The 14278-nt window shown below is 46.2% G+C and overlaps 1 protein-coding gene across 1 annotated transcript in view; it reads right to left on the minus strand.

The window, feature by feature from the left end:
* Positions 1–14278, minus strand: part of Mertk (MER proto-oncogene, tyrosine kinase) — a 120506-nt gene that overhangs the window by 65403 nt on the left and 40825 nt on the right. The window contains exons 5-6 of the mRNA XM_023717364.1: positions 8715–8801; positions 4631–4746 (exon numbers count right to left, since the gene is read on the minus strand). Of these exons, the coding sequence (XP_023573132.1) occupies positions 4631–4746; positions 8715–8801 (203 nt within the window). The remainder of the gene's footprint in view (positions 1–4630; positions 4747–8714; positions 8802–14278) is intronic.

Consider the following 14278-nt stretch of genomic DNA (forward strand, 5'->3'; position numbering starts at 1 on the left):
CCCACCTGGAACATTTCCAGGCACAGTGACACTCTTAAAGAACACATTCATGGAAGAAGATGGCATTTCAATAGCGGTGCTTCTCAGTGGGTCCTGGGGAAAGGAAGGCCTGTGTGCATAAGAGTCAAAAATAGAAACAGAGTAGGTGGCCCCAAATTGGGTGAAGAAAGGAATTGATGTCAGGACCTAAGGAAGAGGGTGTGTCCTGCCTGTGTGTGGACCCGAATCTCAGCCAAAGCATTCATGTGTTACCAAGTCAGAGTTTAAAACTGTTATGAACTACAGAGCCATACTTGGTCCTTGTAGGAATGCGAAAACATGATCAGCCAACAGACTATCGAAGTATAACTTCTAGAGAAAATAGAGGATACCCAGTTAAATATGAATTTCAGAGAAATAACACTCTGCAGTGTAAATAAATCACAAGAGTATTTATGTAATTTACCTGAGTGTGATGCTTATTGACTGAGCCTGGTGATCCTACCAGAGATGGGAAGAAGGAATGAAGTGAAGGCCCCAGCTGGCAGATGGGGGCAAGACAGAATGGCCACAGGATCTAGGGTGGGTGACAGGGGCCTATAATGTGGCTGACCCAGGAGGATTTCTCACATGAGCCCTGGATCCCCAAAGCCACAGCAAAGACAGAGCAGGTGAAGCTTGTGTGTGGTCGTCTTCCACCTTCTGGGTGACCCGGTATTTCAGAGCTCCCAGCCATCCCGCCCCAGCTCTTGTCTATCTGAGACTTGCTCCTTAAGGTGTTGGGGAAACTCTTCCTCAGTCTCCTTGCGTGTCCTCTCAGATGTCTCAAATAGCTCAGCAACATGGTGACAGTTTGAAAAAAGGGCTGGTCCATGCCTTCACTGTGTCCGTTTATATAAATGCCTATTGTCAGGCCTTGAGTGTTCCCAATGGTAGAGCTCCAAAAGACACAGCAAAAACTGATAGAAAAAGGGAGAAATAGCCCAGAAATATGCAATAAGACCTCAACTCTCCACTTTTAGTTATAGATAGAACCACTATGCAGAAGACCAACAAGGAAAGAGAAGACTGAACAAGACTACAAGACCAACTCAACTCAACCGATTCTAACTAAACGCTTGATTGCAGTGGAATTGATTTTTCTTCCCAAGTACCCTGGAAACATTACCCAGAATAGAACACATGCTATAAAAAAATACTCTCTAAACACAGTAGAAAATCAACAAAGAAAGAAAATTGGGAAAATTTACAACTATATGGCAATTTAAAAATATAGTCTTTGAAGCGCTTGCTTAGGCAAACACAGGGACTGGGGCTCGATCACACCATATGCTGTGCTAGCCCTGACCCTAGACACGCTGAGCCGGCCACCGAGGCCAGCCATGGTGGCACACACCTATAATCCCAGAACTGGGGAGGCTGAGAACAGGAGGATCACTACAAGTCCAAGCTTCATAGTAAAACCCAGTACCAAGTACATTGATAAAACAAAAACAAAAACAAAAAAAAAATACAGTCCCAAGTAACCAAGACAAACAAAAGAACTAATCACAAGAACAAAACTTTTAAGAACTTGAGACAAATGAAAACACAAAACAAAACCTTTTGGGATGCAGCTACAGCAGCGCTGAGAGGGAACGATGAAGTATGAATGCCTGTACTAACAAAGGAGAAACAGGGCCGAGGAGATAGCTCAGCACTCTAAGTGCCTGCTTGGCAAATGCAAGGACCCGAGTTTGATCCCTACCCCATGCAGTGCCAGCCCTGGACTGCAGAGCAACACCCTATAATAAATAAGTAAATAAATAAATACATAAATAAATAAAAATGTACAGTTCATAATTTTTTCTTTTAAAAAAAGGTGAGATCCCTAATCAATAATTTTCAACCCTAGGAAAACAGAAGATGAGGCTGTTAAGCCAAAGAAAATAATAAAATGAAGAATAAGACAGAAATGAACAGACAAGAGAAAAACATTTTAAACCCAAAAGTTGCTTATTTAAAAAGATGTACAAAATTGGCAAACCTTCAGCTAGACTGATGAAGAAAAATAAAAGAGAAGATACCAATTACTAATAGCAGGAATGAAAAGGAAAGCGTTAATATCAACTTTAAAGAAAGGAAAAGGATTGTAATGGAAAGCTATAAACAATTCTATACCAACAAATTAGCTAACTTAGACGGAATGATCAAATTCTTAGAAACACCCAAACTATCCAAACTGACTCAAGAAGAAACAAATATCTAAGTAGACCTACTCAAAGTAAAAAGATAGAGTTAATATTAAATGAAACCAGGCTGGCAAGATAGCTCAGCGGACTCAGCACCTGCTTTGGCAAGCGCAGGGACCAGGGTTCGAGCCTCAGTCCTGCATGTACCAGCCCCGCCCCTGGGGCGCACTGAGCCAAGAGTCCAGGTGTGGCAGTGTACTCCTGTAATCCCAGCGCTGGGGAGGCTGAAAACAAGAGGATCACCATGAGTCCCCGCTGTGCTGTGAGACCCTGCAGCAAACTCATAAATGAAAAAAAAAAGAAATATTACATAAAGTCTCCCACAAAGACAAACCCATACCTAGACGGCTTTGCTGGTGAATTCTATTAAACATTTAAAGCAGAGCATTGATGTTTCCCAAACTTCTCAATGAAATAGAAAAAGAAGAAATATTTTATAGCTCATTATAGAAAACCAGTAGTACATTGATACCAAAAGCAAAAAAGGTATTACGAAACGCAAGAAAGTACATAGAAATGTCACTTACTAATGCAGACACAATTAAAAGGTGACAATGGTCATGCAATTCTCCGAATAAAGTGAAAATCAATTAATTGCACTTTATTTATTTATTATTTTTGGTTTTGAGACAAGGTCTCACTATATATTCCAGGCTGACCTTGAACACTCTGTAGCGAAGGCTGGCCTTGAACTCACGGCAATCCTCCTCCCTCAGCCTCCTAAGTGCTGGGATTACAGGCATGCACCACTACACTCAGTCTGAATTGCACTTGAAATGGGTGAATGTTATAGTATGTGAATTTTTAAAAACAATCTTTTTTTAAAAATGTATTTAGTACAGGGTCTCACTATGCAGCTTGGACTCATAGTGATCCTCCCATTTTCAGCCTCCCTAGTGCTAGGTTTAGCTACTCTTCCCTGTCTCGGTGGTCCAGAGGCAGGCCAGCACGGTGTGTGGTGCCTGGGATCAAACCCTGGTCCCTGCGCTTCCCTAAGCAAGTGTTTAGTCCACTGAGCTATCTCACTGGCCCTATAGTATGTGAACACATGTATTTTTACAAAGTATTTTTGAAAAAAAAAAACTATTCCTGGTGAGGAATCATAAGTGTAAGAATTCCACATACTAGTATTTGGGAGGTTTACACATAAAGTCAGGCAAAAATTAAGCAAAGGCTGGAGATGGCAGGGTGAGGGTGGAGGCTATTTTAGGGATAATGCATGCTTTTGTTCCTTGGAGAAAAAACAGGTGTTAGGTAAGAGTAGGAGGCATTAAAAGCAGAGAAATTAATACCATCTAATATTAAAAACATCTGGTTGTCAACACAACATTCTTCGGAAGTGACATTGCTAAGAGTTGGCGTGACTGGCCTATGTCAGGTTAATGTGGGTATTTGTTTTGTTTTAGGTACGAGGAATTGGACCGTTAGCCTTCACACGATGCTACCTTTTCAGCCCTTTTTTATTTTTCATTTTAAGATAGGGGTTCACTAAGTCACTAACCTGTGATCCTCTCTCATCGGCCCACAGAGCGTTGGGTGACAGGCGCATGCCACCGCACTTGGCAGGTTTGCATGTTTTTAACTAATAAAACTAGGTATTTAGGAAACCGAGAGCAGCGCTCTTCGTGCCGGTGATAAAACACGAGACAGGATGCGGTCCTACTTCCAGTGCCTCCCACCTGCGCGTTTGGAACCTGCGCCCACACGGGCTGTACCTCCCGGCTGCGGAGCAGGCGGTGCTGAGCTCTGCCTTTGCATCTAAACTTCCCGGGCTTCGAGTCCTGCTCTGCCACTCCCATGCTGTGCGTGTCTGAGCCCGCAGCACCTTGTGCTTTCAGTAAGAGAATGTGCAGAGTCCTGCGCCACCGCGGGCACTGGGTGGTGAATGGCGGTGTTACTGCCACCTGGAGAGCAACACTTCCCTCATGGCAAAGTGTCACCTGGAGAGAGCTAACATATACTTCTTTCAGCACTGTCTCAACCCAGTTTCAGGAACGGGTAGCTGAAAGTGTCCTAGATGGCAGAGCCTGTGATCCTCACGTTTCCTTGGAAGACGCTGGCTGAAGGGTGATGTGTGCTCTGTCACACCACCTGTCCCTCGTGGTACCAGCCCAAGGCCAGCCATGGCGGGAAATACCTGGTCTCCCGAACTGTTGGCTACCTGTCTGCCCTCCTTTAGGGGATGTGCTTTTGGAATTAAAAGTTCATTCTCCCGGTTTTCCTTGGAAAGTTCCTGCTCTTTGCGTTGGGTCCTGGACCACACGAGTGCAGGAAGCAGCATTAGGGACAGGGACAAAACTGTGCACGATGGTGGACAGTGGGAAGGGTGAGGGACTCTGGACCTCTGGGCTTGCTTTGAGGAGCAAGGACAATCACAGCACCAGCCACCCCTTCCTCCCCTCTCCATCCTGGAGGTTCACCTGGACGCTGCAGTTTCTGAGTGGGGAGTAGCCATCAAAACCAGGGACCCAGGAGACCAGAATGCTGTGCGCTGTGCTGTTGCGGACGTGCACCTCGGTCGGCGGGGAGGGAATTGCTGCAGAAAACAAAGGCACACGCATGGGAACACAGTTATATGCTGCAGGAGGCCAGAGCTACCGAACAAACACATTCACACCACACCTGTTTCCATGCCCTGAGATTAGCAAGCGGAACACATATTTCCAGGAGGGGCCACTCTGGGCTTGAGAGAAAGGGCACTGCTCTAGGGAGAAGGGGCCCAGCCATGGGATGCAGCTGCCTGGGCCTGAGGAGGACAGACTCACATCCCCACTCACTGAAAAAGTGAGGACATCTTATAACTAGAAGAGGAGAAGAAGACATTCATATACTTCATGGAGCACATATTTATTTATTTGATACAGGGTCTTCCTGTGCAGCTCAGACTCGTAGTGATCCTCTTGTCTCAGCCTCCCCAGCACTGGGATTACAGGTGGGCACCACCACGCCTGGTTTTGGTGGATTACACAGCATGCGGTACCAAGGATCAAACCTGGATCCTTGTGCTTACCAGGCAGGCACTTAGACCACTGAGCTATCTCCCCAGCCCAGTGGGGCACATATTCTTGACCCCACTGTGTGTGGCCACTTTGCTGGGCTGTAGTGTAATAAACAGGGACTGAGAGCCAGAGCCCTCTTGCCATTGTGGACCCCTGGCCCTGTGGGGGAGATCCACACTAACCATGGAGAAGAGTGCCCTGAACCCAGAAGATGAGATGTTACAGGAGGGGTGTAAGGAGACAGAGGGAGGGAGGGAGATGGAGAAAGAGAAAGTGAGAAAGAGAAAAAGAGAAGGGGAGGGGAAACAGGAGTCAGTTAAAGCAAAAGCCCCTGCACCACAGCAAGAACGCTGAGCATGCAGTGGCCTTAACAGCATATTAGACAAGGCAAGCAATTTCGTTAGAATCCAAAAAGCATTGAAAGTTTGGGGAAGCTCATCCCTTTGTGGTAAATTTAATTGTTTGCAATAATTCCACTCATAGTAGAAGTGGTGGCAAATGTTGTTGTGTGCTTACTGTGTGCCACGCTCTGTGGGGACTTCATTCGGTCATTATGGAGCCCTAGCAGAGGAGTAATCTTAGAAACCCAGTCTATAGATGAGGGAACTGCACCGAAGAATTTAAAATGTGTCAGGATAGGGAGATAGCTCAGCAGCACAAGCGCCAGCCTGGCAAGTGCAAGGTCCTGAGTTTAATTCCTGGTACAAAAAAAAAAAAAAAAGTATCAAAGGTCCCAGAGAAGTTATAAGCATAGAATAGGGTCTTGAACTTAGGCATGTCTCAGCTGAGCTAGTGTCCCCTACCAGGACACTAGAGGCCTATGATGAGGGACAGCAAACGGAAGGGCATGAGTACCCCAGGGAAAGGCTGCTGGGCTACCAGGGAAGAACCAGTTGCAGGGCCTGGGTACAGCCCCGTGCCTACTGTGAACACAGTCAGATGGTCTACAACTGGGCATCATAAGAACACTGCTCCATGGAGCTGTGGGGTGGGGCAAACAGGGTGGCACAGGTGTGCAGCCCAGGCCAGGTGTGCAGGGAGGTGACAGTGGGATGGGCCTGAGACATGGACCCAAGTCACAGGCTCAGGGCGGGCCCATGTACAGCACGCCACAGGTCTCACGTTCAGGAGCCTCAGGTTTCCCAGCAGACATGCGGCTCAGTAAGCAAGGAACAACCAGCATGTGGTTGGACTCATTTCCATGAGCGCAAAGGATCTGCTTTTCCAGATCAAAATCTGACCACATCCAGCATGGCTATAATAGTTTAGAAGAAAGGAGTCTTGGTGGCTTTGACACAAATTTTATAATGAATGAAAACATAAAACCCCATGAGTTTTGGAATCAGAATCTATTTATTTTTTATGTATTTAGTACAGAGTCTATAGGGTCTCACTACACAGATCGGACTTGTAGTGATAATCCTGTATTTAGCCTCCCAAGCACTGGGATTACAGGTGCATGAGCCACCATGCCCAGTCTTGGAATCAGAATTTATTTTAAGAAGAAATGTCAATTGAGATTCTATGGAAAGCCTAAAACAAAATACTTTTCATTTCACAGATTTTTAAATTGTAAGAAGGTTATATTTTAGGAAAAGGCCATTACAAATGTACACCTACTCACATATTTTTGAAATTCCTAGCATGTCTGTTGAAACTTGTAAAACTGGGATTTGTAAAACGGGAAGGAAGTTATACACTTCCTCTAGTATTACCTTTTAGTTTGCTCATTTATTAAAAAATTCCAATGAACTTTTACAAAATGCCCTTTCATAACTTCACATCTGGTTGATCTGGTGAAAGTAAAACTAATGCCTTTTTTTTTTTTTTTTTTTTTTGCAGTGTATTTAGTACAGGGTCTACAGGGTCTCATTACACAGATTGGACACCCTTCTGTTTTTAGCCTCCCAAGCACTGGGATTATAGGCGCATGCCACCATGCCCAGTCTCAATCACCATCTTAGTGCACCCCAAGAGCGGGGCCGGCATGGCAGCTGGGGATTGAACCCCAGCCACTGCGCTCTGCCTGAGCAGGTGCTTTAGTTAAAAGTAGTGCCTTTTTAAGATTTTTGTCTTTGAGACAGGGTCTCACTTTGTAGCCCAGGCTGGCCTTGAACACACAACAATCCTCCTGCCTCAGCTTCCTGAGTGCTGGGATGACAGATCACACTCAGCCCTAGTGGCTTTTTATTTTATTTTAATTTTATGTATTTGGTACAGGGTCTCACTCTGCAGCTCAGACTCGCAGTGATCCTCCTGTTTTCAACGTCCCCAGTGCTAGGATTATATATATGCACCACCAGGTCTGGTCTCAGTGGCTAGCTCAGCAGGCCCACTTGGGATTGAACCCCAGTCACTGCGCTTGCCTAAGCAGGTGCTTAGTCTGCTGAGCTATCTCACCAGCCCTTCTAATGGCTTTCTACACTAGTATTTTCTTGTCAACTTTCTTTTTTTGGTACTAGGGATTGAACTCAGGACCTTATATTTGCCAGGCAGGTGCTTAAGCCACTGAGGTATCTCCCTGGTCCCTTCTAGTGGTTTTTTAAAGGTATAACTACTTTCATGATTTTGCATCCCCTTCAGCATATCCCTGAACTTATAATTAACACATCATCAAGCACATTCTACTTCTTTGCTTGTGGTCCAAGGATAAGACTAGAGAAATACAAACCCAATGTACTTACTGCTCAATACCTAAATTAAGATCTAATGGTAAAACATAAGATGTGCTTGAATTTCCATGAGAAGAAGATAACACGAAGAGAGATTTAAAAAAGAGTATCTGCTTCTGTTTTCTTTTTCATTCACATTTCAGGTTTAAATATCTTCAAACACAGGGGAGGAGGAGGACAAAGCAGAACATGGTAGGTGGCTTGAAATGTCTCCACTACCTTGAGGGCCTTTCAGACTTGAGTCTTTAACCCTGTTGCAATTCACTGCCCAGCAAGAGTCCCACTGAGATCTAAATTCAGTAGAGAGGCAGATTAGGTGGAAGAGGGAAGGAGCCTGCAGCCTGCTTTCTGCACTCCACTTCCTCCCTCTGCCAGCAGCTAGCGGAGGGCTGAGGCTGGCCCACGTGACCCAGAGGCGTACAGCCCATTCCATAAGTCAGTGCCCCCAAGTAACCCCCCTCCCAGGGATCATGGGAGTTTTATGAGGACAAGTACAGGGTGGAAGCGGAAAAAGTGAAAATAGGAGCTCATATGCTCAAAGGCAAACATCTGAGCTATTTTTATTTTTGGAGTAAGCATGGTTAAATTAAACAGCGTTTTGTGAGATGGAGGTGACGGGCACTGGTGCGAGACTTCTACTGACTCAGTGAGCCTCAACAATAGGGAGATTCTGTAATTACCTCCATTTTGCAGAAAAGAACATGAAATCAAAAAGGTGAAGTGACTTGTGTAAGGAAAGCCAGGACTCAGGCCCCAGCAGTTGGGTGCAAGAGCTCACCCTGGGTCTCCTGGCAGCTCCTAGGGCACTCGAGGGGCCTGGCCAGGCCGCTTACCTTTGATGTTGACCTGCACAGCCTTGGACACGGTGAGTCCTTTGGTGTTGTGGGCCTCACAACTGAAGATCGCCATCTCTGTCAGACCTGGAGGAAAGGGACACTTGTGAAGCCAGTTGCCAGGAAACAGAATACTCTTTACCAGAATCCCATGGTCAGTGTGCCTTTGTTTCTTGCTTCATTGCTTCATGCCAAAACATGAAGTTAACTTTGAAAGTGTGCCCGCTCTAGAAAACCAAATCTGGTGTAAAATCATAGGTACTTAGAGCAAGGCAGCGTGGTCCCCTGAAGTAGCTGTTTGCATTCATTCTGATCCCGAATGGTGAGACCTTAGGGACTAAAACAGTTAGACCCAAGGCACACACACAAGAGACTTGCTGACCCCAACATCTGAGAAAGCGGCTTCTGAGATTCACCCCAGCCTCTGTTACTTAGAGAACATATTATGTCATGCTGTAGACATTTTAGAGTATCAGAAATAGTGGAGTAACAGCCATGAGTTCTTACAATGTTCAGGCAATCTATTGTAATGAATCCTTTTTTTGTTTTGTTTTGTTTGTTTTTTTGGCTAGCTCAGGCTGCCTTAATGGAGGGTCTGGTGCAGCATGTGGAGCTGGGGATCGAACCGCGGTCCCCAGCACCTGACTGAGCTTGCCCAAGCAGGAGCTTTAAACAACTGAGCTAACCTGCAAGCCCCATGAATTCTTTTTTGAATAGTAAATACTAACTCACGGGAAATTTCAATATAGGCATTTCAGTAAGGCATTATAACTCTTCCAAGAGAAGACACAAGTGCTAAGTAAAGAATAATTCTATCATTTTAGAGCTTTAAAGACACTTTTAAAAAATTGTTACATTGATTTTACATAGAAAAGTTCCTCACATCTTGGTATCTAATACCATCCTCCAATAAAAGGAACCAGGTTCCTTGGAGAAATGGAAGATACTCAGACCAGGGTACCACTGACCTAAGATGAGCCCAGAGTGCACTTTAACATGACTTACAACACACATGTACATACCCTCACATACACAATGACAAGAGATGTCAAAGAGACACATAAGCCAACCGAAAGAGCAAAAGCTAGAACTGGAGCAAGAACATGGAGTAGCAGTGAATTATAGCCAAAGCATAAAGTAATGGCCCATCAGTCTACATTGATAAAATTAATGATTAAATAAACAAGAGAGAACAGAAACACCTCCTGCGAAGAGGAGTCCGAGTCTATGAAGATGCTGCTTTGTCAAGGATGTGGAGCCCGACCCCCTCTTTTCATGTGGGCTGTGCAAAGTGATCTCATTCCTACAGTCCAGTGGGAAAGGAGAAGATGAAGAGCTTTAGATAAGAGAAACTGATAACCAGGACCCAGCCAGGGGACCAAGTTCAGCAACAGTCATGGTGGCAGAATGAACCCTTGCATTAATGAGCACAATGGCATTTCCCCTCTGCAGTGTCCCTCTTGACAACATAAAACCCCAGGCTAAGCAAGAGGAAAACATCAGCAGGTTCAGACCATGTGGGACAACCTCCAGAGCCCCTGGCCCCTAGTCCTCCAACTGCCAAGGTCGTTCAAAACAAGGAAAAGATGAGAAGTTTCATACCGAGATGACTAAGTGGAACGTGGTATCCTGAAGGGGATCCTGGGACCAAAAAAGGACCGGAAGTAAAAACTGAGGAAATGAAATTTCCACTTAATAGTGATGCATCAGAATGGTAGATCCATTGAAACAAATGCACCAAACTCATAGAAGTACTAGAGGAAAGTAGAGGTGGAGTTTATGAAGATGAATAAAAGCCATCTGGCTGGAACAGATGTGGACATTTTCTAGCCCGAACCCTTGTGGCTTTCCAGGGAGAAAATCACACCTCCCTAACAAGTCTCCAAAGTGTCCACCCTCCATCCCTCTCCATCCTGAATGCCCTGTGGCCCCTGAGCCTCTGGCCTGCCAGAGTCCTCTTCCCTGGGTCATCCCCCTTCCAGAAGTTTCCTGTTCACACCTTTTGTGCTTACTTAGTCCTCTGTTGGTTTGAAAAGAGACAGCCTATGCCATGGATCTGAAAAGTATCATTTAGGGACACCCAGTAACAGGATGTCCCCTTGAGGGAAGGACAACCTCAAGTGCTGACAAAGCCACTTCTAGGAGCACAACTGGGGCCAATTCTTTGAGTTCTAAATTAAGCAATCCTGCTTATTAACTACACAATCTTCTTTCTTCCTTTTTTCAAGTCTTGCGTCCATCTTCCTACCAAAGAAGGCAACAAACAGAAGACACTACATAGATGAAGTAGCTCACGACCTTGGAACTCCGTCGCCAAGCATTCCTTCACGCCACAGCACTTGCTAAGTGCTCACCAAGCGTCAGACACTTGCCAGGAGCTTGGGTACATCCATCACTCAAACAGTTCATGGAATGTTCTAGAAACTGCATATCCTGTGATAACATCACAGCTCGATGACAAATAGAGTATGAGCTCCATAAGGCCAGAAGACTGAGTTTAAAATTTTGGCTTGGTTATGCAGTGTTGAGGAATGACCCAGGGCCTTAGCTTGCTAGGCAAGAGAGCTAACACCGAGCTACATCTCCAGGCCCTAAAGTGCTTCGATAAAAGAAAACAACAACAACAACACTTTTTTGTTTGATATAATTTTAGATCCACAAGAAACTGCAAAAATAGCACGCAGTTCCTGTGCCCCTTCCCCCAAGCTTTTGCCAGAGATAAGGATCTTACAGAATTGTTGCACAATGATCAAAAGCAGGAAAGTGACGTTGTACACAGCTATTCACTGAAATATGGACCTTACCGGTTTCTGTTTCAGTTTGAGGAGGGGGAAGGAAGATGGAATTTTATATGAAATTGTAATCACAGGTGCAGGCTGTGGGTACAGAATTATTCCATCACAAAAATGAAGGGAGGAAGGAGAGAAGGGGGTGAGGGGGAGAGGAGGAGGAGGAGGAGGATCGAGAGAGAGAGACAGAGAGACAGAGACAGAGACAGAGACAGAGAGACACAGAGAGAGATCTGTCATGCTACCCTGTATCTCTAACGTGGCCACTGGAAAACTGATCTCCTCTTCACCACTGTAATTTCGTCACTTTGACAATGTGACCTTGGTGGAACCAGACAGTACGTAAACTCTGAAATTGGCTTTGTTCAACTGGAATAATGTCGTTCAGACACAGCACTTTTTGCTCCAGTCTCTTGAAGACCTTGCTTCCAGCCTGGGGTGAGGATGTGGGGGTGGGGGGTGGGGACCTGGGTCAAGAGGGAAAAGCACACAACCTTCCTGTTCACAAATACGCCTGCTCAAAGTAGTCCAAACAGCAGGGCTATTTTAAACAACGCTTGGCGTTCTCTCAGCAGAAGGGATAAGAAAACTTACTTGGAGGTTAACTTCAAGACGGGATGGCAGCCCCTGTGATCTCTTGCTATACCATCAGCAGGTGAGGGGCAGGGAGGACCCCAAGGTGGCTCCACACAGAACAGCCTCAGCACCCAGCCCCCCAAACAGAACTCAGGGAAGGGGCTGGGGAGATGGCTCAGTGGCATAAGCTCCTGCCTAGCAAGCATAAGATTGTGAGTTCAACCCCTGGTACCCAAACAAAACCAAAAACAATAATAACAACAACAACAACTCAGGGAGAAGCCAGGTAGTTAACTAAAGCTTTTGCAAGATCAAAAGCAGATTTAAAAAAAAAAAAAAAAAAAAAAAAAAAAAAAAGCAGATTTAACTAGGGGATGGAACCCTGGACTTCAGGCAGACCAGGTGAGCTCCCTAGATCGGAGCTACCCGCAGCCCTCCACCAAGCTTCCACGCAGTTCCTTTACAGCAAGTAGCTGTCCTGACAGAAGCCCCCACTCGCCCGACCCCAGCCGCAGAATCAGATCAGCACCCTGGGCTCCATGCCTCGTTCTGTCTGGATTTATTTGTGCCCTGTGAGTCTGCAAACTGGATTTAAAAGAAAAAATCTTGTTCTTTTAATTTCACTAAAATTGCTACAGATATAAATGAGAAAGCGGACTAGAGCTGAGTGTGGTGGTACATGTCAGTAATCCCAGCAGTAAGGGAGGCTGAGGCCAGAGGATCACAGGTTTGAACACAGTCCGGGCAGCTTAGTGAGCTCTTATCTGAAAATGTCCAAGGGGCTGGGGAATGTAGCCTGGTGAGGAGGCTCTGGGCTCAATCCCCAGTCCTGTAGAAGAGGGGTGGGGTACTGGGGGCATACTAGCTCCCTTTGAGAGTGACCCTGGGCTCTGCCCTGAGGATCACAGTATGGCAATTGGGGGCGGGGGGGGGGGGGGGGGGGGATGGGGGGATATTTATATGCAAAAATAACTGCAAATGCATGTTACTGCATTATCACTACGTTCTCTTGTCCCCAGTGAAAAAAGCTAAGACTCCTGGTAACATATTCACTTATTTATTCGTTCATTCATATTCATTCATTCATTCATTCATTCATTCATTCATTCACATAGTTTTCAGCACCAGGCGCTCTGCCTGGCAGTCGGGCAAAGCTAAACACTGACACACAACCATTGCATTGAATAGTAGCCCATCTTGGAGGCCCAAGAAGTACAAGGTCATGGAGTGATGTGAGGGGGAGGCACACAATGGAGAGGAAGGTTTTCAGGGAAGATCCGGGGGCTGAGTGGCAGAAGATGGGCAGGGATTTACCACACGGACAACCAGATGGCAGCTTGGGCAGAAAGGCTGTGTGCCAGGCCCAGCAGGAAGGCACAGGTGATGCAAGGACCCACACTCACGAAGGCTTGCAAGCAGACGCTTTGGCCAACGAGGTGGGAGCCCCAGAGGGTAGGTTTTAGCCTCCTGTGCCCGGAGTCCTGTTGGAAGGATAGATGCTCAATTTCGGGAGAATTCCTCCACTAATGAGGCAGAAAATGACTCATGATGGAGCAGCAGGGATGGGGAACATGAGGACTCCCATGGTTAGGCTGTAACAGCCCCAGCCCTGGCAACAAACCAGGAAAGTCTGAATGAAGCCCGTGGGAGTGGAAAAGCAGGGGGCAAATGTGTAAACGGACACCTGGGAACAAGGTCTGGCTCGTGGTAACCAACCGTTGGACGGGGATGAGGTGGCAGGGGTCCGGCTTGAACGTGCAGTTACACCACAGGTTCACCTCACTGTGGGGCACTGGCAAAGCCATCCCTGCTGGCACACGGGCAATTGATAAACACTGTGGGATTCTGCGATGGCTGGGTAGAGGTGCCTGGTATGCCCTTCCTCCTCCACAAGAAAAAGCCAAAGCAACAGGTGGGCAGCTGCCTTCCGAGGAGACTGAGGTGTGATGAAGAAGTCACAGGGGCCGGGGAGATAACTCAGTAGAATAAGCGCTTGCCTGGCAAGTGCAAGGGCCTGAGTTCAATCCCCAGTTCCGCAAAAACAAAAACAAAAAAAAAAGTCAGAAACTTTAAATTGAAGAAGCTGGGTGTGGTGGCGCAGGCCTGTAATCCTAGCACTCCAGGAAGCTGAGGTAGGAGGATTGCAAGTTCATGCCCAGCCTGGACAACCTAGCAAGACCCGGTCTTAAAAGTAAAAAG

This window comes from Octodon degus, unplaced genomic scaffold (assembly GCF_000260255.1).
Source record: "Octodon degus isolate 3935 unplaced genomic scaffold, OctDeg1.0 scaffold00052, whole genome shotgun sequence".
NCBI lineage: Eukaryota > Metazoa > Chordata > Mammalia > Rodentia > Octodontidae > Octodon > Octodon degus.